General features: G+C 44.9%; 2 protein-coding genes across 8 annotated transcripts in view; one reads left to right on the forward strand and one right to left on the reverse strand.

Moving 5' to 3' along the window:
* The window catches only part of LOC139389359 (E3 SUMO-protein ligase PIAS2-like), a 31,374-nt gene extending 22,178 nt beyond the window's left edge, over positions 1–9,196 (forward strand). For 2 of the 6 annotated variants that reach the window (XM_071136059.1, XM_071136056.1), the window contains one exon: positions 5,910–7,642. In XM_071136059.1, coding sequence (XP_070992160.1) covers positions 5,910–6,151 — 242 coding nt within the window. In that variant the 3' untranslated portion in view covers positions 6,152–7,642. Of the gene's footprint in view, positions 1–5,909 lie in introns of all 6 variants that reach the window. The other 4 variants (XM_071136054.1, XM_071136055.1, XM_071136058.1 and 1 more) reach the window with 3 other exon arrangements.
* Positions 8,468–26,057, reverse strand: LOC139389358 (elongation factor 2-like). 2 transcript variants are annotated; one of them, XM_071136052.1, is made up of 15 exons: positions 25,930–26,057; positions 24,369–24,583; positions 23,666–23,847; positions 21,754–21,965; positions 19,887–20,071; positions 19,398–19,503; positions 19,177–19,290; positions 18,438–18,576; positions 16,356–16,551; positions 14,357–14,615; positions 12,143–12,250; positions 11,646–11,999; positions 10,624–10,806; positions 9,668–9,800; positions 8,468–8,890 (listed from the first exon to the last, which is right to left on the reverse strand). In XM_071136052.1, the coding sequence occupies exons 1-15, from the start codon at positions 25,930–25,932 to the stop codon at positions 8,697–8,699; spliced, it is 2,583 nt and encodes an 860-aa protein (XP_070992153.1). In that variant the 5' UTR covers positions 25,933–26,057; the 3' UTR covers positions 8,468–8,696. The 2 variants fall into 2 exon arrangements, with proteins under 2 accessions (XP_070992153.1, XP_070992154.1); XM_071136053.1 differs by having other exon boundaries at positions 24,369–24,603; positions 25,930–26,016.
* Between the last annotated feature and the right edge of the window lie 243 nt (positions 26,058–26,300).

The raw sequence follows: 26,300 nt of genomic DNA on the forward strand, positions 1-26,300 counted from the left end.
TGTAGATTAAGTCACCCTGTCACCATCCCTACAGACATGTAGATTAAGTCACCCTGTCACCATCCCTATAGACATGTAGATTAAGTCACCATCCCTATAGACATGTAGATTAAGTCACCATCCCTACAGACATGTAGATTAAGTCACCCTGTCACCATCCCTATAGACATGTAGATTAAGTCACCCTGTCACCATCCCTATAGACATGTAGAGTAAGTCACCCTGTCACCATCCCTACAGACATGTAGATTAAGTCACCCTGTCACCATCCCTATAGACATGTAGATTAAGTCACCATCCCTATAGACATGTAGATTAAGTCACCCTGTCACCATCCCTACAGACATGTAGATTAAGTCACCCTGTCACCATCCCTATAGACATGTAGATTAAGTCACCATCCCTATAGACATGTAGATTAAGTCACCCTGTCACCATCCCTACAGACATGTAGATTAAGTCACCCTGTCACCATCCCTATAGACATGTAGATTAAGTCACCCTGTCACCATCCCTATAGACATGTAGATTAAGTCACCATCCCTATAGACATGTAGATTAAGTCACCCTGTCACCATCCCTATAGACATGTAGATTAAGTCACCCTGTCACCATCCCTATAGACATGTAGATTAAGTCACCCTGTCACCATCCCTATAGACATGTAGATTAAGTCACCCTGTCACCATCCCTATAGACATGTAGATTAAGTCACCCTGTCACCATCCCTATAGACATGTAGATTAAGTCACCCTGTCACCATCCCTACAGACATGTAGATTAAGTCACCCTGTCACCATCCCTATAGACATGTAGATTAAGTCACCATGTCACCATCCCTATAGGCATGTAGATTAAGTCACCCTGTCACCATCCCTATAGACATGTAGATTAAGTCACCCTGTCACCATCCCTACAGACATGTAGATTAAGTCACCCTGTCACCATCCCTACAGACATGTAGATTAAGTCACCCTGTCACCATCCTATAGACATGTAGATTAAGTCACCCTGTCACCATCCCTACAGACATGTAGATTAAGTCACCCTGTCACCATCCCTATAGACATGTAGATTAAGTCACCATCCCTATAGACATGTAGATTAAGTCACCCTGTCACCATCCCTACAGACATGTAGATTAAGTCACCCTGTCACCATCCCTATAGACATGTAGATTAAGTCACCATCCCTATAGACATGTAGATTAAGTCACCCTGTCACCATCCCTACAGACATGTAGATTAAGTCACCCTGTCACCATCCCTATAGACATGTAGATTAAGTCACCCTGTCACCATCCCTATAGACATGTAGATTAAGTCACCATCCCTATAGACATGTAGATTAAGTCACCCTGTCACCATCCCTATAGACATGTAGATTAAGTCACCCTGTCACCATCCCTATAGACATGTAGATTAAGTCACCCTGTCACCATCACTATAGACATGTAGATTAAGTCACCCTGTCACCATCCCTATAGACATGTAGATTAAGTCACCCTGTCACCATCCCTATAGACATGTAGATTAAGTCACCCTGTCACCATCCCTACAGACATGTAGATTAAGTCACCCTGTCACCATCCCTATAGACATGTAGATTAAGTCACCATGTCACCATCCCTATAGGCATGTAGATTAAGTCACCCTGTCACCATCCCTATAGACATGTAGATTAAGTCACCCTGTCACCATCCCTACAGACATGTAGATTAAGTCACCCTGTCACCATCCCTACAGACATGTAGACACCCTAAGTCACCCTGTCACCATCCTATAGACATGTAGATTAAGTCACCCTGTCACCATCCCTACAGACATGTAGATTAAGTCACCCTGTCACCATCCCTATAGACATGTAGATTAAGTCACCATCCCTATAGACATGTAGATTAAGTCACCATCCCTACAGACATGTAGATTAAGTCACCCTGTCACCATCACTATAGACATGTAGATTAAGTCACCATCCCTATAGACATGTAGATTAAGTCACCCTGTCACCATCCCTATAGACATGTAGATTAAGTCACCATCTCTATAGACATGTAGAGTAAGTCACCATTCCTATAGACATGTAGATTAAGTCACCATCTCTATAGACATGTATATTAAGTCACCCTGTCACCATCCCTATAGACATGTAGATTAAGTCACCATCCCTACAGACATGTAGATTAAGTCAACCTGTCACCATCCCTACAGACATGTAGATTAAGTCACCCTGTCACCATCACTATAGACATGTAGATTAAGTCACCATCCCTATAGACATGTAGATTAAGTCACCCTGTCACCATCCCTATAGACATGTAGATTAAGTCACCATCTCTATAGACATGTAGAGTAAGTCACCATTCCTATAGACATGTAGATTAAGTCACCATCTCTATAGACATGTATATTAAGTCACCCTGTCACCATCCCTATAGACATGTAGATTAAGTCACCATCCCTACAGACATGTAGATTAAGTCACCCTGTCACCATCCCTATAGACATGTAGATTAAGTCACCCTGTCACCATCCCTATAGACATGTAGATTAAGTCACCCTGTCACCATCCCTACAGACATGTAGATTAAGTCACCCTGTCACCATCCCTATAGACATGTAGATTAAGTCACCCTGTCACCATCCCTATAGGCATGTAGATTAAGTCACCCTGTCACCATCCCTATAGACATGTAGATTAAGTCACCCTGTCACCATCCCTACAGACATGTAGATTAAGTCACCCTGTCACCATCCCTACAGACATGTAGATTAAGTCACCCTGTCACCATCCTATAGACATGTAGATTAAGTCACCCTGTCACCATCCCTACAGACATGTAGATTAAGTCACCCTGTCACCATCCCTATAGACATGTAGATTAAGTCACCATCCCTATAGACATGTAGATTAAGTCACCATCCCTACAGACATGTAGATTAAGTCACCCTGTCACCATCACTATAGACATGTAGATTAAGTCACCATCCCTATAGACATGTAGATTAAGTCACCATCCCTATAGACATGTAGATTAAGTCACCCTGTCACCATCCCTACAGACATGTAGATTAAGTCACCCTGTCACCATCCCTATAGACATGTAGATTAAGTCACCCTGTCACCATCCCTATAGACATGTAGATTAAGTCACCATCCCTATAGACATGTAGATTAAGTCACCCTGTCACCATCCCTATAGATATGTAGATTAAGTCACCATCCCTATAGACATGTAGATTAAGTCACCCTGTCACCATCCCTATAGACATGTAGATTAAGTCACCCTGTCACCATCCCTATAGACATGTAGATTAAGTCACCCTGTCACCATCCCTATAGACATGTAGATTAAGTCACCCTGTCACCATCCCTATAGACATGTAGATTAAGTCACCCTGTCACCATCCCTACAGACATGTAGATTAAGTCACCCTGTCACCATCCCTATAGACATGTAGATTAAGTCACCATCTCTATAGGCATGTAGAGTGAGTCACCATCCCTACAGACATGTAGATTAAGTCACCCTGTCACCATCCCTATAGACATGTAGATTAAGTCACCCTGTCACCATCCCTATAGACATGTAGATTAAGTCACCCTGTCACCATCCCTACAGCCATGTAGATTAAGTCACCCTGTCACCATCCCTATAGACATGTAGATTAAGTCACCCTGTCACCATCCCTATAGGCATGTAGATTAAGTCACCCTGTCACCATCCCTATAGTCATGTAGATTAAGTCACCCTGTCACCATCCCTATAGACATGTAGATTAAGTCACCATCCCTATAGACATGTAGATTAAGTCACCATCCCTACAGACATGTAGATTAAGTCACCCTGTCACCATCACTATAGACATGTAGATTAAGTCACCATCCCTATAGACATGTAGATTAAGTCACCCTGTCACCATCCCTATAGACATGTAGATTAAGTCACCATCTCTATAGACATGTAGAGTAAGTCACCATTCCTATAGACATGTAGATTAAGTCACCATCTCTATAGACATGTAGAGTAAGTCACCATTCCTATAGACATGTAGATTAAGTCACCATCTCTATAGACATGTAGATTAAGTCACCATCTCTATAGACATGTAGATTAAGTCACCATCTCTATAGACATGTAGATTAAGTCACCACCTCTATAGACATGTAGATTAAGTCACCATCTCTATAGACATGTAGATTAAGTCACCATCTCTATAGACAGGTAGATTAAGTCACCATCTCTATAGACATGTAGAGTAAGTCACCCTGTCACCATCCCTACAGACATGTAGATTAAGTCACCCTGTCACCATCCCTATAGACATGTAGATTAAGTCACCCTGTCACCATCCCTACAGACATGTAGATTAAGTCACCCTGTCACCATCCCTATAGACATGTAGATTTAGTCACCCTGTCACCATCCCTACAGACATGTAGATTAAGTCACCCTGTCACCATCCCTATAGACATGTAGATTAAGTCACCCTGTCACCATCCCTATAGACATGTAGATTAAGTCACCATCCCTATAGACATGTAGATTAAGTCACCCTGTCACCATCCCTATAGACATGTAGATTAAGTCACCCTGTCACCATCCCTATAGACATGTAGATTAAGTCACCATGTCACCATCCCTACAGACATGTAGATTAAGTCACCCTGTCACCATCCCTATATACATGTAGATTAAGTCACCATCTCTATAGACATGTAGAGTAAGTCACCATTCCAATAGACATGTAGATTAAGTCACCATCCCTACAGACATGTAGATTAAGTCACCCTGTCACCATCCCTACAGACATGTAGATTAAGTCACCCTGTCACCATCCTATAGACATGTAGATTAAGTCACCATCCCTATAGACATGTAGATTAAGTCACCCTGTCACCATCCCTATAGACATGTAGATTAAGTCACCCTGTCACCATCCCTATAGACATGTAGATTAAGTCACCCTGTCACCATCCCTATAGACATGTAGATTAAGTCACCATCCCTATAGACATGTAGATTAAGTCACCCTGTCACCATCCCTATAGACATGTAGATTAAGTCACCATCTCTATAGACATGTAGAGTAAGTCACCATTCCTATAGACATGTAGATTAAGTCACCATCTCTATAGACATGTAGATTAAGTCACCATCTCTATAGACATGTAGATTAAGTCACCATCTCTATAGACAGGTAGATTAAGTCACCATCTCTATAGACATGTAGAGTAAGTCACCCTGTCACCATTCCTACAGACATGTAGAGTAAGTCACCCTGTCACCATCCCTATAGACATGTAGATTAAGTCACCCTGTCACCATCCCTATAGACATGTAGATTAAGTCACCCTGTCACCATCCCTATAGACATGTAGATTAAGTCACCATCCCTACAGACATGTAGAGTAAGTCACCCTGTCACCATCCCTATAGACATGTAGATTAAGTCACCCTGTCACCATCCCTATAGACATGTAGATTAAGTCACCCTGTCACCATCCCTATAGACATGTAGATTAAGTCACCATCCCTATAGACATGTAGATTAAGTCACCCTGTCACCATCCCTACAGACATGTAGATTAAGTCACCCTGTCACCATCCCTATAGACATGTATAGTAAGTCACCCTGTCACCATCCCTATAGACATGTAGATTAAGTCACCATCCCTACAGACATGTAGATTAAGTCACCATCCCTACGTCCCAATAAAACGATGACATGTTCTGTCTAATTGTCTGGTAATCTCCATGTCTGTGATGTAGGCTGTGTTTCTGTACAGCACTTTGTGACATCAGCTGATGTAAGAAGGGCTTTATAAAGACATTTGATTGATTTAATGTTGCTTGTGAGTTCAGAGGAGGAGTGTGAAATGATCCTTTCCGCCCCCCTCTCACCTAGGTCTGGATCTGTTCTCGCTGATCCAAGGTGACCCGCAGCATTACAGAGCTCCCATGTTCCTGGATAGCCTGACCAGCAGCCTGCAGGGTGCCACCACTAGCGCCGGCCTGGTGTCCTCTTCTAGCCAATACGACACCAGTTCCCACCACACCACTGCCTCTTCATCCTCCCATGAGACTGGGGTTATCACTGGGGGAGGAGGAGGGTCCAACATCATCTCAGACATCATCTCATTGGACTAATCTTCTGGTCCCTGAGAGCTCATTGGATTAAGCCTCTGGTCCCTGAGAGCTCATTGGACTAAGTTTCTGGTCCCTGAGAGCTCATTGGACTAAGCCTCCTATTCGACACAAGCCTCCGGGGACTGAGGTAGTGCACTATATAGGGAATATCGTGCCATTTTGGACCTGGACGATGTCCACAGGCCACCATGGGACAGGGAGATCCCAGAGCTAGGCTAACTTGTCACCTTTCCTTTGTCTGTCTGCCAGTGAAGTTAGGACACATTTGCTTTTTTCCCCCTACCGTGCCCGTGCTGATTGAAGGAAAGTAAAACTAGGAGAGGAAGCCATTTTTAGATAGTTGAGACTCTTGGACCCGTAGTCTTTTCTCAATTGGATTTGCTCAGCTCCTACGTCCTCTCCCGCCTCTTTTTGAAAAATGGTCAAAGGTGATTGGAAGAGAGGCGGCGAGGAGAGTAAATGTGGGTGAAAATGTGCTTGTATGAAAGGACGTTTACAGGTTGGATCCCAAAATGTGGTGATAAAAACGAATGAAGATAGTTGTGGAAGACATTTTTTTTTTTTTTAGCTACAACGATAGATTTTAAACATGTTCATGCTTTTTCTCCGACGACAAAACGAAAGCTGATTTAAAGGGGGGGTTGGCAGGTTTCAGTAGTCTTCCATGAAGGACTCCGGTAGGATACACATGACCTTCCTCGAGGTAAAGGTGACTATCAAGGAGAGGAGGGAAACTCTTCCATTTAGCTACTAACGAATTGACATCTCCTTGACCACTCATCGGTTTCCGGGTCACAGAGGAGAGAGGACGGACCCCCCCAAAATAGTCAAAAGCCTATTTTGACTGAGTTGGCCTCACCCCACACACATTCTGACCTGTGGAAGAGAAGGGGATTTTACCAGTCTGTTCTTCACATTTGTTTTTAATTGGATGAGTTGACGTGGAAGCATTCCGCAGGAAGTGGGACAATGGGGGGCGGGGTTTGTTTCCCCCTTCAGTCACAGCAATAATACTATAGTTTTCCAGATCTACTGACTCTGTACACGGTTGAAAGTGTATCTAAAACATGGAACCATTCGAAATTAGATATTTGTGTGTGTGGGGGGGGGTGGATCCATGAATTGGAGGTTCCATTTAGTTTTTTGTACAAATTATCAAAAGTGATACAAACTAGAGCGTTGAGTGTTTATAAAATGCCATCTTTCTCAGCATTTTGGAAAATCTGTTTTGTATTTAGTTGGACCTTGTTGTGTGTGTACCATCCTAATTATTTTTGCCTTCTTGGGAAGGATCCCCTTTTGTTCTGTGTGTAAACATTTATATGAGTTAATGTCCCCAAATGGTTTCCGTCCCCCACGAGTCCCACGGTTTGAACATGTTAAGTTTGTTGGTTTGATGTTTTCACACCGTTATACATAGCTACATGTTCACGGAACCAAATGTAATGCGAAGTTGTCAATTGAGCCTTTGTTGAACGTAGCAAAAAAAAAGCAATCAGGGCCTGAAATAGTGTATTTTATTTAATGTACAAAACTCTAGATAAATTAGCTAAGGCAATTAGTGCTGCAGTTTTTAAAGTGTAGAATGATATGTTGGCCCTCAACCTTGTATGAGTTGCTTAGGGAAAGGGGACCTACCCACTAAAATGTTAGGATTTACATTAAGTTAGGTTAATGTTTTAAAATGGAAGCTGAAGTATTTTCCAAACTTACATTTAAGGGAATAGATATTTAATATTTTATTGTCGTTAAAGGATGCTCCTCTTGTTTCGCTGTGGGTAAAGGATGCTCCTCTGGTTTTGCTGTGGGTAAAGGATGCTCCTCTGGTTTCGCTATGGGTAAAGGATGCTCCTCTTGTTTCGCTATGGGTAAAGGATGCTCTTGTTTCGCTATGGGTAAAGGATGCTCCTCTTGTTTCGCTGTGGGTAAAGGATGCTCCTCTGGTTTTGCTGTGGGTAAAGGATGCTCCTCTGGTTTCGCTATGGGTAAAGGATGCTCCTCTTGTTTCGCTATGGGTAAAGGATGCTCTTGTTTCGCTATGGGTAAAGGATGCTCCTCTTGTTTCGCTGTGGGTAAAGGATGCTCCACTGGTTTTGCTATGGGTAAAGGATGCTCCTCTGGTTTCGCTATGGGTAAAGGATGCTCCTCTTGTTTCGCTATGGGTAAAGGATGCTCCTCTTGTTTCGCTATGGGTAAAGGATGCTCCTCTGGTTTTGCTATGGGTAAAGGATGCTCCTCTTGTTTCGCTATGGGTAAAGGATGCTCTTGTTTCGCTGTGCCATCGTGATGCAAACAAACAAACAAACAAACAAACAACAAGGTGCTCATTTTTTATTTGCTGTCAGGATCTCAGACTTAAAACAATAAAGCGGCATTTTTTTAAATTCCTGTATTAGTCAACTTTCCCCCCTCATACCTTTTCTAGTTATAATACAGTGTATTGTTGTTGTTATTGTGGTTTGGCTATTTTTATTTTATACATTTCCACATTAGGGTGCTATGATCATTAAATTGCACTAGGAAGCAGCAGTCCAATCACAGACGATCACAGTTTATCCAGGAAGTTGTCCAGGGTAGGGATGCCTTCTTTGAGGCCTTTGCGTTTGCGGGTGTCTGCCACTACTTGCCATGGCCGACTGGTCTCGTCGAAGGGGTCCCCGGGCAGGATCTGCCAGTGGTCGAACACACACTGGGGGAAGGCCTGGCCACCTGTGTTGGATCTCAGGTCCGCTGTGAAACCTAACGACACCGGGGGGAGGGGGGGGGGGGGGGGGAATCAAAAATAAAATATTCATAAACAACCAGAGGTTTGTGTTGTTTTGTCATGCTTATCTGTAACTAGTTGGTTGACTCTTATTTCCTATGTTACGCTCCTATCCTGACCGAATACAATGTTTTACTTGTTAAAGAGCTAATCCTTTTCATAAAGGCTGTGATTGTACCAGTATAGTGATATTTTTTCCATGGAAAACTCTTTAGGTCCTTAAAAAAAAACCTGCTGTATGTAAAATATTTTGTGATAGCTTGGAAAATAAATACGTGACTGGATGGTTGTTTCCAACGTCGGGGTTGTTTTCCTAAAGAAGTTAAATCCGCTTTGTGTTTTGTTTCCTTGCCCGCGATACTGTGACGAAACAGGCAGAGGGAGCAGGTCTCGAACCCTCGACCTTCGACCCCAAAGTCCAGCGCGCTATCGAGCATGCTCAAGCGGCAGAGTCGATATCCGCGCTTATAAACCCAGGGTCGTTACACTACTAACAAGTATTGTGGTATTGTCCTGGCCCTACTAAATTAGTCTTTAGTTATAGAATATATATATATATATATTTTTTAGAAAAGGTACATTTGAATTGTTTCTCTTTTTAAATGTTGTTTCCATTCATTGTTTTGGTGAAATGGATTGTTGGAAGATGTGATGAACGTACCAAATTATTAATTGATTGGGCTATCCTTTTTAAAATGGTCTGTGTTACATTCAGTGTTGAAATGTTCCGTTGGAAAGCGTGATGAACTCACCAAACGATTCGTTGACTGGAAGGAAAGCCTTCACGATGAAGATGGGTGTTCCAGCGACCTGCGACTCCTCAAATACCATGCCTCTCTTTCTGTTCAGCACACCGTAGATCCCTCCAACGACGTGTTCTGGACACTGCAGGAAGAACGGTTTAGGTAAGTTGAAATACACTCAACTAAAATTTTTTTTTTTAAACACACAACATGCAACAATTTCTAAGATTTTACTGACTTACAGTTTATATAAAGGAAACCCAGTCAATTGAAATAAATGAATTTGGCTCTAATCTATGGATTTCGCATAACTGTGAACACAGATATGACCGTAGTGACGGATCAAGCCCTGCAGTGCCTTAGACCGCTGTGCCACTCGGGAGTCCCAAAATAATACACCTGTAAAAGCCTATTACACGCCATAGCCTACTGAATTTGATTTCGGGCACAAATGAAAACGTCACTGATTTCCCCATTTAATTGATTCAGCATTGTCTCAATGAAGAGTTTGGCGTGCGTCATGCACAGTAACAAGGCCTGCTGGAGTTAGCGGCAGGCAGACGATCAATATCCACGGTCGTAGTACGGTCGAAGTCTGAGCTGGAATGTGAAGCTAACTGAAGACCGGCTAGCTTTAGAAAACCCAGAGTAGATCTAGCTTGATTCATAGGATACCCCTCAGGACTCAGGAAAGGTTGAACATCCCTTACTATTCTGTCTGTATATTCTATTGTGGTTGTTAGCACCATCTCACCAGGTCAAATTCCTGGTAAATGTACTTGGGAGTATAAAGAAGATTCTGATTTTGAATCTCACCTCTGAGTTCTACGTGGACTCACCTGGATCTGGATCAGGTAGACTGTTTCTATAAGTCGTGACTGAGCTGAGAGGTGTAGATGACTCACCTGGATCAGGTAGACTGGTTCTATAAGTCGTGACTGAGCTGAGAGGCGGAGATGACTCACCTGGATCTCGACCAGGTAGACTGGCTCCATGAGCCGTGGCTGAGCTGTGAGCTGAGAGGCGTAGATGACTCGGCGTGCCGTGGGGATGATCTGCCCGCCCCCTCTGTGGATGGCATCCGCATGCAGCGTCACATCATGGACGTCGAAACGTATCCCCCTCATGTTCTCCTCACACAGGACACCCTGAGAAAGAGAATGGTGTTGTAGTTTCTGGTTCTCAGAGTTAGTGGTGGGGTTCTCTGGTTCTGAGAGCCTGTCAGTGGTGGTGGGGTTATCTGGTTCTGAGAGCCTGTCAGTGGTGGTGGGGTTATCTGGTTCTGAGAGCCTGTCAGTGGTGGTGGGGTTCTCTGGTTCTGAGAGCATGTCAGTGGTGGTGGGGTTCTCTGGTTCTAAGAGCATGTCAGTGGTGGTGGGGTTCTCTGGTTCTAAGAGCCTGTCAGTGGTGGTGGGGTTCTCTGGTTCTAAGAGCCTGTCAGTGGTGGTGGGGTTCTCTGGTTCTCAGACCCTGTCAGTGGTGGTGGGGTTCTCAGAGCCTGTCAGTGGTGGTGGGGTTCTCAGAGCCTGTCAGTGGTGGTGGGGTTCTCTTGTTCTGAGAGGCGGTCAGTGGTGGTGGGGTTCTCAGAGCTTGTCAGTGGTGGTGGGGTTCTCAGACCCTGTCAGTGGTGGTGGGGTTCTCGGAGCCTGTCAGTGGTGGTGGGGTTCTCAGAGCCTGTCAGTGGTGGTGGGGTTCTCTTGTTCTGAGAGGCGGTCAGTGGTGGTGGGGTTCTCAGAGCTTGTCAGTGGTGGTGGGGTTCTCTTGTTCTGAGAGGCGGTCAGTGGTGGTGGGGTTCTCAGAGCTTGTCAGTGGTGGTGGGGTTCTCAGAGCTTGTCAGTGGTGGTGGGGTTCTCTTGTTCTGAGAGGCGGTCAGTGGTGGTGGGGTTCTCTGGTTCTCAGAGCCTGTCAGTGGTGGTGGGGTTCTCTGGTTCTAAAAGTTGGTGCTAAAGGGACTTGACCCCCCCCAGCCCTGCTGGCGTCTGCTCACCTCCTTGGAGGCCCACTGGAACCCTGCCACCACGCTGTCCTTGATCTCGTTGAGGTACTGCACTCCCTTGGTAACGTCCGTCAGGATGTTGGGTCCCGTCCCGTCGGGGCCGAAACACCAGATCTTGCGGGCCTCTGTCACCTCCCACTCGTACTTCTCAGTCAGGTAGCGAGCCCTGGTCTTCAGTTCCTGTCTGGAGCTCACGTCCCCCTTATCGATATCCTCCGCCAGACCATCCTGGAAGGGCCGGGCCTTCATGTATAGACGGTTGTGTTTGTTAGGGGACTTGGACAGGCAGACCTGGTCTGAATCCTCGGCTACGGTCTCGCGGTAAGACACCACAGGGTCAGATTTCTGGGAGAAGTATGAAGAGGATTCAGTTTTTTAGTATCTTCACTCAATATTCAAAGGTTACAAATGTGATTTCAAAAATAAGCTAATTTCATCCTTTTTGAAAAGCATTCCTGTACAATGCAGTAAGTCAATATCCTCCCAACCTTTAGGGGGATCCCAGCATGGTCCTCCTCCAGATCCTTCAGGCAGATCTCCAGATGAAGCTCCCCAGCTCCAGCTACGATGTGTTCTCCAGACTCCTCAATGATGCACTGCCACACAGAGAGACAGGACAAAGACACATAAACAGGACTGTTTCCCTGCATCTCACACAGACTAGTCTTGTCCCTGGACCATGGGGTCAGACTAGTATTGTACCTGGACCATGGGGTCAGACTAGTATTGTACCAGACTCCTCAATGATGCACTGCCACACAGAGAGACAGGACAAAGACACATAAACAGCACTGTTTCCCTGCATCTCACACAGACTAGTATTATACCTGGACCATGGGGTCAGACTAGTATTGTACCTGGACCATGGGGTCAGACTAGTATAGTATTATACCTGGACCATGGGGTCAGACTAGTATTGTACCTGGACCATGGGGTCAGACTAGTATAGTATTATACCTGGACCATGGGGTCAGACTAGTATAGTATTATACCTGGACCATGGGGTCAGACTAGTATTATACCTGGACCATGGGGTCAGACTAGTATTATACCTGGACCATGGGGTCAGACTAGTATTATACCTGGACCATGGGGTCAGATTAGTATTGTACCTGGACCATGGGGTCAGACTAGTATAGTATTGTACCTGGACCATGGGGTCAGACTAGTATAGTATTATACCTGGACCATGGGGTCAGACTAGTATTATACCTGGACCATGGGGTCAGACTAGTATTATACCTGGACCATGGGGTCAGACTAGTATTATACCTGGACCATGGGGTCAGACTAGTATTATACCTGGACCATGGGGTCAGACTAGTATTATACCTGGACCATGGGGTCAGATTAGTATTATACCTGGACCATGGGGTCAGACTAGTATAGTATTATACCTGGACCATGGGGTCAGACTAGTATAGTATTGTACCTGGACCATGGGGTCAGACTAGTATAGTATTATACCTGGACCATGGGGTCAGACTAGTATAGTATTATACCTGGACCATAGGGTCAGACTAGTATTGTACCTGGACCATGGGGTCAGACTATTATTATACCTGGACCATGGGGTCAGACTAGTATTGTACCTGGACCATGGGGTCAGACTAGTATTGTACCTGGACCATGGGGTCAGACTAGTATTGTACCTGGACCATGGGGTCAGACTAGTATAGTATTATACCTGGACTATGGGGTCAGACTAGTATAGTATTATACCTGGACCATGGGGTCAGACTAGTATAGTATTGTACCTGGACCATGGGGTCAGACTAGTATAGTATTGTACCTGGACCATGGGGTCAGACTAGTATAGTATTGTACCTGGACCATGGGGTCAGACTAGTATAGTATTGTACCTGGACCATGGGGTCAGACTAGTATTGTACCTGGACCATGGGGTCAGACTAGTATTGTACCTGGACCATGGGGTCAGACTAGTATTGTACCTGGACCATGGGGTCAGACTAGTATAGTATTGTACCTGGACCATGGGGTCAGACTAGTATAGTATTGTACCTGGACCATGGGGTCAGACTAGTATAATCTTGTACCTGGACCATGGGGTCAGACTAGTATAGTATTGTACCTGGACCATGGGGTCAGACTAGTATAGTATTGTACCTGGACCATGGGGTCAGACTAGTATAGTATTGTACCTGGACCATGGGGTCAGACTAGTATAATCTTGTACCTGGACCATGGGGTCAGACTAGTATAGTATTGTACCTGGACCATGGGGTCAGACTAGTATAGTCTTGTACCTGGACCATGGGGTCAGACTAGTATAGTCTTGTACCTGGACCATGGGGTCAGACTAGTATAGTCTTGTACCTGGACCATGGGGTCAGACTAGTATAGTATTGTACCTGGACCATGGGGTCAGACTAGTATAGTATTGTACCTGGACCATGGGGTCAGACTAGTATAGTATTGTACCTGGACCATGGGGTCAGACTAGTATAGTATTATACCTGGACCATGGGGTCAGACTAGTATTGTATTGTACCTGGACCATGGGGTCAGACTAGTATAGTATTGTACCTGGACCATGGGGTCAGACTAGTATTATACCTGGACCATGGGGTCAGACTAGTATTATACCTGGACCATGGGGTCAGACTAGTATTATACCTGGACCATGGGGTCAGACTAGTATTGTACCTGGACCATGGGGTCAGACTAGTATAGTATTATACCTGGACCATGGGGTCAGACTTGGCCAGGCGTTTGAGTCCCTCCACCAGCTTGGGCAGGTCAGCAGGGTTCTTACACTCCACCGCCACCCTGACCACAGGACTGACGCTGAACTTCATCACCCTCAGGTTGTGGGCGTGCTCGAAGGTGGAGATGGTCCCGGTCTTCACCAGGAATTGGTCTACTCCCACCAGACCCACGATGTTGCCGCAGGGCACATCCTCAATGGGCTCTGTGTAGCGCCCCATCATCAGAATGGTCCTGGGAGTCAGAGGGAGCACAGCAGAGTTTAGTGAGGTCTACCAGTTATATTTTTAATTTGTCAGAGGACCTCACCTCTAAACAGTTGTCGTAGGACAGTCACACACACACACCACTCCAGTCGTGTTCCATAGGACATGTCCTGGTCTCCAGTCGTGTTCCATAGGACATGTACTGGTCTCTAGTCATTGTTCCATAGGACATGTACTGGTCTCTAGTCATTGTTCCATAGGACATGTACTGGTCTCCAGTCATTGTTCCATAGGACATGTCCTGGTCTCTAGTCGTGTTCCATAGGACATGTCCTGGTCTCTAGTCGTGTTCCATAGGACATGTCCTGGTCTCTAGTCGTGTTCCATAGGACATGTCCTGGTCTCTAGTCATTGTTCCATAGGACATGTCCTGGTCTCTAGTTGTGTTCCATAGGACATGTCCTGGTCTCCAGTCGTGTTCCATAGGACATGTCCTGGTCTCCAGTCATTGTTCCATAGGACATGTCCTGGTCTCTAGTCGTGTTCCATAGGACATGTCCTGGTCTCTAGTCGTGTTCCATAGGACATGTCCTGGTCTCTAGTTGTGTTCCATATGACATGTACTGGTCTCCAGTCATTGTTCCATAGGACATGTCCTGGTCTCCAGTCATTGTTCCATAGGACATGTCCTGGTCTCTAGTCGTGTTCCATAGGACATGTCCTGGTCTCCAGTCATTGTTCCATAGGACATGTCCTGGTCTCTAGTCGTGTTCCATAGGACATGTACTGGTCTCTAGTCGTGTTCCATAGGACATGTCCTGGTCTCTAGTCGTGTTCCATAGGACATGTCCTGGTCTCCAGTCGTGAATCCATAGGACATGTACTGGTCTCTAGTCGTGTTCCATTGGACATGTCCTGGTCTCCAGTCATTGTTCCATAGGACATGTCCTGGTCTCCAGTCATTGTTCCATAGGACATGTACTGGTCTCTAGTCGTGTTCCATAGGACATGTCCTGGTCTCTAGTCGTGTTCCATAGGACATGCACTGGTCTACAGTCGTGTTCCATAGGACACGTCCTGGTCTCCAGTCATTGTTCCATTGGACATGTACTGGTCTCTAGTCGTGTTCCATAGGACATGTCCTGGTCTCTAGTCGTGTTCCATAGGACATGTACTGGTCTCCAGTCGTGTTCCATAGGACATGTACTGGTCTCCAGTCGTGTTCCATAGGACATGTACTGGTCTCCAGTCGTGTTCCATAGGACATGTCCTGGTCAGTTCTCCACCCATGTTCATCGTTTTTATATATATATAGTTTCACCATATTAAAACGAGAGTTAATTTCACATAACAGGGTTGACCTTAAAATGAGGGACAGACATTTCATGTGATTAGATTCATCACTAAATCACATGAAATTAATAGTAATCTCCAGAAATGACTGTCAAAGCAACACAATATGTAGGGCTTTACAATGATGGCGAAATCTCTGAGAAATGTGGGGGTAAAGTGATTTTAAAAAGTCACAGAGGGACATGCCAAAAAAGCAGAATTTAGCAAGTGGTTATTCATACAAAAAATATCTGATTTATTTAATTTTCCATTTGGTCTCTATTAAAAGGGCACTTCATGCTTTTAAAATTCAAATATTGGTGCACAATTTCTACTTAAAATATCAATTTGGACACAAAAGATCCTCATTTGGTTGAGCAACCCTCCTGTATTTGAGCTGATAAATAGGACATGTATGTATTCTAGCTCCGCGTACCTCTGAATGGGTTTAAGATACAGATCCTCCTTCTTCCCAGGAGTGTAGTTGGGTCCCATGATGCGAACCTTCTGCCCCGTGGCCACCATGCCGGAGAACACGCGGCCGAAGGCGTAGAAGCGACCCTTGTCGCTGGTGGGCACCATCTTGGAAATGTACATCATCAAGGGAGCTTTGGGGTCGCAGTTCTTAATGCCTGGGAGGGTTAAGAGGGAGGGCGATCAGGGGATGTATGAGAATCTGAACTGGGATCTGGGTAGTTAAGAGTCTCTCCCTGATTCACCCTAGTCTGGTGGTGTAGCCAGCTCTTCTACTGTTTGGCTGTTGGCAAGACTTTTGGCATTACGAAGAACAAACAAAGAGAGTTAATTGTCTAATGTACAAATGAACTGAAACACCAGGCTAGACTCTGACTCGCCCATTGTGGACTCTTTGTCCCTGGGCCCTTCATACTAATGAAGTACTACTAGCAGGCTGGACTGACTCACCCATTGGGGACTTGTCGTTCACAGGGACCAGTACAACAAACAGACTGAAACACCAGTTACTACTACTACTGCTACTACGACTACTACTACTACTACTGCTACTACTGCTACTACGACTACTACTACTACTACTGCTACTACTACTACTACTGCTACTACTACTACTACTGCTACTACTACTACTACTACTACTGCTGATACTACTGCTACTACTACTGCGACTACTACTACTACTGCGACTACTACTACTACTGCTACTACTACTACTACTACTGCTACTACTACTACTACTACTACTACTGCTACTACGACTACTACTACTACTACTACTACTACTACGACAACTGCTACTACTACTACTACTACTACTACTACTGCTACTACTACTACTACTGCTACTACTACTACTACTGCTACTACTACTACTACTACTACTACTACTGCTACTACTACTACTACTACTACTGCTACTACTACTACTGCGACTACTACTACTACTACTGCTACTACTACTACTACTACTACTACTACTACTACTGCTACTACTACTACTACTACTACTACTACTACTACGACAACTGCTACTACTACTACTACTACTACTACTACTGCTACTACTACTACTACTACTACTACTACTACGACAACTGCTACTACTACTACTACGACTACTGCTACTACTACTACTACTACTACTACGACTACGACTACTACTACGACTACTACTACTACTACTACTACTACTACTACTGCTACTACGACTACTACTACTACTACTACTACTGCTGCTACTACTACTACTGCGACTACTACTACTGCTACTACTACTACTGCTGCTACTACTACTACTGCGACTACTACTACTACTACTACTACTACTACTACTACTACTACTACTGCTACGACTACTACAGCTACTACTACTGCTACTACTTCTACTGCTACTACTACTACTACTACTACTACTACTACTACTGCTACGACTACTACTACTACTACTACAGCTACTGCTGCTGTTACTACAGCTACTGCGGCTGCTACTACTGCTACAGCTACTACTACTACTGCTACTACTACAGCTACTGCTGCTACTGCTACAGCTACTACTACTACTGCTACTACTACAGCTACTGCTGCTACTGCTGCTACTACTACTGTTGCAACTATTACTACTACTACTACGGCTGCTGCTACTACTACTGCTACCTCTGATACTACTACTACTACTACTACTACTACTACTACTACTACTACTACTACTACTACTGCTACCTCTGATACTACTACTACTACTACTACTACTACTACTGCTACTACAGCTACTGCTGCTACTGCGACTACTACTACTGCTACTACTACTGCTACTACTACTACTACTACTACTACTACTACTACTACTTCTACTACTACTGTTGCTGCTACTACTACTACGGCTGCTGCTACTACTACTGCTACCTCTGATACTACTACTGATACTACTACTACTACTGTTGCTACTACTGATACTGCTACTAGTACTACTGCTACCACTACTGCTACTACAGCTGCTACCACCACCACCAGGCTAGACAGGCGCACCAGTCTACAAACTCACCCATAGCGGCCTCGTCGTCGCCAGGCCCCTCGTAGAGCAGCTCACAGCGGTACCTCTGAGCCGTAACGGGGGAGGGCAGGTGGATGGTGATCATCTGGAGCAGAGCGTCCCCCGCTGGCAGCCAGCGGCGCATCACCGCCTGGGGGACGATGAAATACAACATTATACTGCATCTCTATGGACCAGGATGTTCAGTAGGGTATACCAGTATGTTGAGTAGGGTATACCAGGGATGTTCAGTAGGGTATACCGGTATGTTCATTAGGGTATACCGGTATGTTCAGTAGGGTATGCCGGTATGTTCAGTAGGGTATGCCAGGGATGCTCAGTAGGGTATACCAGTATGTTCAGTAGGGTATACCAGTATGTTCAGTAGGGTATACCAGTATGTTCAGTAGGGTATACCAGTATGTTCAGTAGGGTATACCAGTATGTTGAGTAGGATATACCAGTATGTTCAGTAGGGTATACCAGGGATGTTCAGTAGGGTAAGCCGATATGTTCAGTAGGGTATGCCGGTATGTTCAGTAGGGTATGCCAGGGATGCTCAGTAGGGTACACTGGTACAAAATGTCTTCAAAAATATATATATACAATTTATTACACAAGTTTAGGTAGTTAGTATCTCTCTCAGTTTCACTCAGTTTTATCCAATTTCGTTCCGACTGAACACGACCCTGGTCAGTCTGGGATTTAATGGCTAATTTCTCCACACAACATTTCTGAAGTGGTGACATACCTTCAGCAGTGGTTTCCCCTCTTTCTCCTTGTCATCAGCATCGAGCTTCACATCCAGTTTCTTAATCAGCTTGTCGGCAGTCTCTTTGTTAAAATTCATGATGGCATCGAACACCTTTGGTCAAAACAAGAGGATGTGAATGTCACATTATTTATTTCAGATGTGTGTGCTACACCCAACGGAGAAAAAACAAACATAAACAAACCTTGGCATAAACAAACCTTAAAGATGGGATCCAGGACGAGTTGGCAGAATGTACGTGGGAGCTTTTCCCCCGCAGCGTTAGTGGCTGATTTACTGAATTTGCCACATGACGGGTCGAAGAACCTGGAGAAACACACGTGATCATCAACTGGAGAAACACACGTGATCATCAACTGCACTGTCCTCTGGAGTCATTGCTGGACACAGGTTAAGCCGGGTCCTTTTTCAAAGGAGATTCTCCATTGAATTGGCTTTTTAGTCAGGACCAGGCTTAACCTGTGTCTGGAAAACTGACCCAGAATCATCCACTGAACAGTGCTCTCCAACACTCCTCCCTCTCTCCTCTCCTCTTTCTCTCCTTCTCTCCCCCTCTCTCGCCTATCCTTCTCTCTCCTCTTTCTCCTCCTTCTCCCTCTCCTATCCTCCTCTCTCTCCTCCTCTCCCTCTCCTATCCTCCTCTTCTCTCTCCTCACCTCCTTTCTCGCCTCCCTCTCTCCTCCACTCACTTTTCTCCCCACAGTTTCTTCATCATGTCCTCCACCTTCTTGCAGCGCTCCTCTGGGTTCATCTCCGTCTTTTGGTCTCCCTTGGCTGTGAACTTGGCCACGTACATCTCAGCAAACTGCTTCAGAGTGAAGGCCCAGCCGTGGAGACCCGAGCCGAAACCCACTGTGCCCACCATTGGGTCCACCTACACAGGGAAACACGGAACAGACGCATTATGGGGATCGAACTAGTGGTCCTCTGCTTTGCAAACACACGTGACTGCCCACTTTTAACATACACTTAACATACTAGCCAGTTGCCACACCAAGTATTTATTTAGCATTTCAGGGACCAAGTGAACCATCTTAACCCTGTGGAGTGGTCTGACCGTACCATCTGAACCCTGTGGAGTGGTCTGACCGTACCATCTTAACCCTGTGGAGTGGTCTGACCGTACCATCTGAACCCTGTGGTCTGACCGTACCATCTTAACCCTGTGGAGTGGTCTGACCGTACCATCTGAACCCTGTGGAGTGGTCTGACCGTACCATCTGAACCCTGTGGAGTGGTCTGACCGTACCATCTGAACTCTGTGGAGTGGTCTGACCGTACCATCTGAACTCTGTGGAGTGGTCTGACCGTACCATCTTAACCCTGTAGAGTGGTCTGACCGTACCATCTGAACCCTGTGGAGTGGTCTGACCGTACCATCTGAACCCTGTGGAGTGGTCTGACCGTACCATCTGAACTCTGTGGAGTGGTCTGACCGTACCATCTTAATCCTGTGGAGTGGTCTGACCGTACCATCTGAACCCTGTGGAGTGGTCTGACCGTACCATCTGAACACTGTGGAGTGGTCTGACCGTACCATCTGAACCCTGTGGAGTGGTCTGGCCGTACCATCTGAACCCTGTAGAGTGGTCTGACCGTACCATCTGAACCCTGTAGAGTGGTCTTACCGTACCATCTGAACTCTGTGGAGTGGTCTGACCGTACCATCTGAACCCTGTGGAGTGGTCTTACCGTACCATCTGAACTCTGTGGAGTGGTCTGACCGTACCATCTTAACCCTGTGGAGTGGTCTGACCGTACCATCTGAACCCTGTGGAGTGGTCTTACTGTACCATCTGAACCCTGTGGAGTGGTCTTATCGTACCATCTGAACTCTGTGGTCTGGCCGTACCATCTGAACCCTGTGGAGTGGTCTGACCGTACCATCTGAACCCTGTGGAGTGGTCTTACCGTACCATCTGAACCCTGTGGAGTGGTCTTACTGTACCATCTGAACCCTGTGGAGTGGTCTTATCGTACCATCTGAACTCTGTGGTCTGGCCGTACCATCTGAACCCTGTGGAGTGGTCTGACCGTATCATCTGAACTCTGTGGTCTGACCGTACCATCTGAACCCTGTGGAGTGGTCTGACCGTACCATCTGAACCCTGTGGAGTGGTCTTATCATACCATCTGAACTCTGTGGTCTGACCGTACCATCTGAACCCTGTGGAGTGGTCTGACCGTACCATCTGAACTCTGTGGAGTGGTCTTATCGTACCATCTGAACTCTGTGGTCTGGCCGTACCATCTGAACCCTGTGGAGTGGTCTGACCGTACCATCTGAACTCTGTGGAGTGGTCTGACCGTACCATCTGAACTCTGTGGAGTGGTCTTATCGTACCATCTGAACCCTGTGGAGTGGTCTTACCGTACCATCTGAACCCTGTGGAGTGGTCTGACCGTACCATCTGAACCCTGTGGAGTGGTCTGACCGTACCATCTGAACCCTGTGGAGTGGTCTTACTGTACCATCTGAACCCTGTGGTCTGACCGTACCATCTGAACCCTGTGGAGTGGTCTGACCGTACCATCTTAACCCTGTTACACACTGACCATGATGCTGCCCATGGGTCCGCCCTCGTCCTCTCCGTAGGTGGCAATGATGACGTTGACGTTCTCTACGATGCGCTGGAAGGTGGCAAAAAGTGCGTCAGGTTTCAGCTGCAGCTCCAGCAACGCCCGGTCCATCTTGTTCATCATCAGAACAGGCTTTATCCGCTCTGCGATGGCCTGTCGCAACACTGTCTCGGTCTGAACACACACACCTGCGACGGAGGGGAGAGGTTGGTACAGCACCACCTTAGAAGGGCATTAGTTCATCAAGGTGCTTGCACGTTGCAACAAGGCCGTAGGCAGAAACTGTAAAGGAGTAGATTTTTTGTTGTATAGTTTGTCAGTGTTCAAATCTGTCATGATACACGTGTATAATAAATTATAATATTGCTATACTATTTAATAATGGTATTTAATATAGCTCTTTTCAAGGACCCACAGTATGATGTTTAAAGGCCTAAGGACTATCATGGTTGACTGTTGTACTACCTATTGTTGTTTACTAACTGGGATCCTACTCTAAACAAACCACAACTTATAAAGGCTTTATTTGGCATTTGTAAAGTATTCAAAAGCACAATAAATAAAAATGTCACAAACCAGTAATAAGCAAAGTCATACTATATAAAAAAAAAATTAAAAAAAGTGAAATAATTGTTGTTGACAAATGTGGTATAATCCTTTTGCTTACCGTCCAGAATAACTAGCAACGTAAATGTCGTTTTTATAATCTGAAAACAATATTTGACTAAATGGTTAGAAAATAAATATAGTTAGAAAATACATGTGCGTTTTAAAAGAAGTATTATTTCAAAGTTACAAATATTTTAGTGTTCGGAGCGACCTCCAATTCCTGACCTGTTCGTATCCGAGGTCCTCCAGCACACTATTTGTAGTTCTTTAGTTGTATACCATTACAGTACGTGCACACTAATTGTAGTTCTTTAGTTGTATACCATTACAGTACGTGCACACTATTTGTAGTTCTTTAGTTGTATACCATTACAGTACGTGCACACTATTTGTAGTTCTTTAGTTGTATGCCATTACAGTACGTGCAAACTATTTGTAGTTCTTTAGTTGTATACCATTACAGTACGTGCACACTATTTGTAGTTCTTTAGTTGTATACCATTACAGTACGTGCACACTATTTGTAGTTCTTTAGTTGTATACCATTACAGTACGTGCACACTATTTGTAGTTCTTTAGTTGTATACCATTACAGTACGTGCACACTATTTGTAGTTCTTTAGTTGTATACCATTACAGTACGTGCACACCATTTGTAGTTTGTTAGTTGTATACCGTTACAGTACGTGCACACTATTTGTAGATCTTTAGTTGTATTCCGTTACAGTACGTGCACACTATTTGTAGTTCTTTAGTTGTATACCGTTACAGTACGTGCACACTATTTGTAGTTCTTTAGTTGTATACCGTTACAGTACGTGCACACTATTTGTAGTTCTTTAGTTGTATACCGTTACAGTACGTGCACACTATTTGTAGTTATTTAGTTGTATACCGTTACAGTACGTGCACACTTTGTAGTTCTTTAGTTGTATACCGTCACAGTACGTGCACACTATTTGTAGATCTTTAGTTGTATACCGTTACACTACGTGCACACTATTTGTAGTTCTTTAATAATATGTCAATGTGAGAATCTTTGCGAATAAGATTTCTAATGTATGTATAAAGGCCAAATAACCTTGAACTTTAAGCATCATGGGCTGTTACTGGGGTGTGAGCGAGCCAAGCATTGGATGCATTACAGCCAGGACACTACAAGACTGTGTCCAAAACAGCACCCTAGTCCCCATATCACAGGTCACTACTTCTGATCAGAGCCTCGTAAAGTTGTTCGGATATTGGACACAAGCAGAAATCAGCCCCTTCCTTGTCATACCTGAGACGCAGTCTACTACAACTAGTGCCCCGTCAGTGACGCGGAGAGCAGCCGTCACCTCGGAGGAGAAGTCCACGTGACCGGGAGAGTCTATGAGGTTAATGAGGAAGCCAGAGCCATCCTTGCACTGTTTGATGAAGGCCAAGTCATTCTCAGCCAATTCATAGTACAGAGAGATGGCTCTGCAGGGAGGGAGTGAGGAAGAGAGGGGGGGAGGGAGGGAGGAAGAGAGGGAGGGAGGAAGAGAGGGAGGGAGGAAGAGCGGGAGGGAGGAAGAGCGGGAGGGAGGGAGGAAGAGAGGGAGGAAGGAAGAGACATGTAACCATTGTGACCATCGTACATTTAATGTCTGTCTCTCAATCACTCTCACACAGTGGTATATTAGGGTACAGGATACCAGGGATAAGGTCAAGCATCTCTAAGTAGGAGTGCTGATCTCGAATTCAGTTTGGTCTTTTAGGTTCATGAATGAATAGGATTTTAGATCATTTGTGGTGTGGTCAATAATAATTCAAATGCAGGTTGATTGTAGAACAACTTAGTTTTGTAGGTCTACCTCAGATTCCCAAAGAGAATAATACCCTTACAGGGTTACACACTTATAGTAGAAAAAGGGACATATTGTTGTAAAAAAAATTAAAAACATTTGTATATTACACTCTCTGAGGAGGACAAGGTATATTGTCTTGAGGGAAACACATACGTTGACTTGATGGTGATGCACCTCTCCTGCTCGTCTTTCCTGGTGTCTGTGAAACGCGTCTCGCCAGCCCGGGCGCCAGCGATGATGCCAGCCTTGCACACCAGGGAGTCTGTGAGAGTGGACTTCCCATGGTCCACATGGGCGATCACAGACATGTTCCTGATGTTGGACTTCTTGTCCATGATCGCACGGATCTGGTCTACTGTAAAATTAACCTGGAAAGGGGAGGTGAGATCTGGTCTTTTGTAAAAATTAACCTGGAAAGGGGAGGTAAGATCTGGTCTACTGTAAAATTCACCTGGAAAGGGGAGGTGAGATCTGGTCTACTGTAAAATTCACCTGGAAAGGGGAGGTGGTCTGGTCTACTGTAAAATTCACCTGGAAAGGGGAGGTAAGATCTGGTCTATTGTAAAATTCACCTGGAAAGGGGAGGTGAGATCTGGTCTACTGTAAAATGCACCTGGAAATGGGAGGTGAGATCTGGTCTTTTGTAAAATTTACCTGGAAAGGGGAGGTGATCTGGTCTATTGTAAAATTCACCTGAAAAGGGGAGGTGAGATCTGGTCTACTGTAAAAATTTACCTGGAAAGGGGAGGTGAGATCTGGTCTATTGTAAAATTCACCTGGAAAGGGGAGGTGAGATCTGGTCTACTGTGAAATGTACCTGGGGAGGAGAAAGATCTGGTCTACTGTAAAATGTACCTGGGGAGGAGAAAGATCTGGTCTACTGTAAAATTGACCTGGTGAGGAGAAAGATCTGGTCTACTGTAAAATTGACCTGGTGAGGGGTGGGGATTGTTAAATGAATTCCAAAGCCAATAGCCTAATCATTTGCTGCAGTAACCTATAGGCTATGACGCATCTAAGAGAGGACACTATAACCTCAGCTTGTACACCTGCATGTTTTCATTGTAACAGGTGCATTTGTTTACAATGACAACACCGGTTCTTACCTGTAGCCCATGTAGTAAACTGGGCCTGGGTCTAGCCTACAGGGGCAGGCAGCGTTGCCCAATGTGAGCACGTGAAACTTTAATACGGCCATCTCAGGGAACGGCGTGCTTGTGCTATTTATAACACGGGGCCGGGGGTAATGGTATTCTGTCTGACTGTACCCCTGCATTGGCACGCACATTAGGCCCGAAGCCTACCGAAAAGAACACTATTTAAATTCAAAAGAAACACCACGAGACGAGGTGTCGTTTACAGCAAATGTATTCAGTTAGCCTGCAGCAACTAATTCAAGTTCCACAGATGACTTTATTGTCTTGTTGATACATAAGCCCAGTCACATTACATAGGTCATGCTTTACTTCGATTTGTAGAACGAATAACACATTTTGTTAACGGTATGACATGCTTTCAATAATCACAGCATCCTTATTAGACTAATAAGCAATGAATACATTCTGTTTCATTTTTGATAACCATTTGTTAAAATTCTGCATACGTCATCGACAATTATACTAAAAAGGATATTAATTTGAAAACCGTCGCTTTTAGAAGAAAGACAAACATTGTTAATGGCTGTAATTTGTCAAAACATGTTATATAGACTTACCATGATAGCGGTTCTTTATATCCCCAGCCTCAGCCGGTTGTTCCTCTCTTTCGGGGTGCTAGAGGGAAAGAGAGACTATGACGCACTGGTCTTGGTTAAACTCTGCGACAGCCGGCACTCTGGAAGTCATGTGGAATATGTCACGAAGTGTCATATGGACCCGAACTGAATTTTTAAAAGGGATATTAGCAGAGATTTTTTTGTCGTTACTGATCTAGTCTATGCAGCATGTTAGACTCTCAGAGATGTGCAAGGGGACAGAATATTTAATATTTTGGCTTCTACAACTGAACAAAAAATATAAACGCAAGATGTAAAGTGTTGGTCCCATGTTTCGTGAGCTGAAATAAAAGATCCCCGATATGTTCCAT

Source organism: Oncorhynchus clarkii, chromosome 30 (genome assembly GCF_045791955.1).
Source record: "Oncorhynchus clarkii lewisi isolate Uvic-CL-2024 chromosome 30, UVic_Ocla_1.0, whole genome shotgun sequence".
NCBI classification, from domain to species: domain Eukaryota; kingdom Metazoa; phylum Chordata; class Actinopteri; order Salmoniformes; family Salmonidae; genus Oncorhynchus; species Oncorhynchus clarkii.

Coding starts and splice junctions, on each gene's coding strand:
- LOC139389358 (XM_071136052.1), bottom strand. Junction 19,504..19,886: donor AAGAAACTGTGGGGAGAAAA/GTGAGTGGAGGA, acceptor GTGTTTCTCCAG/GTTCTTCGACCCGTCATGTG. Junction 9,801..10,623: donor TCTACCTGGTCGAGATCCAG/GTGAGTCATCTC, acceptor TTCTTCCTGCAG/TGTCCAGAACACGTCGTTGG.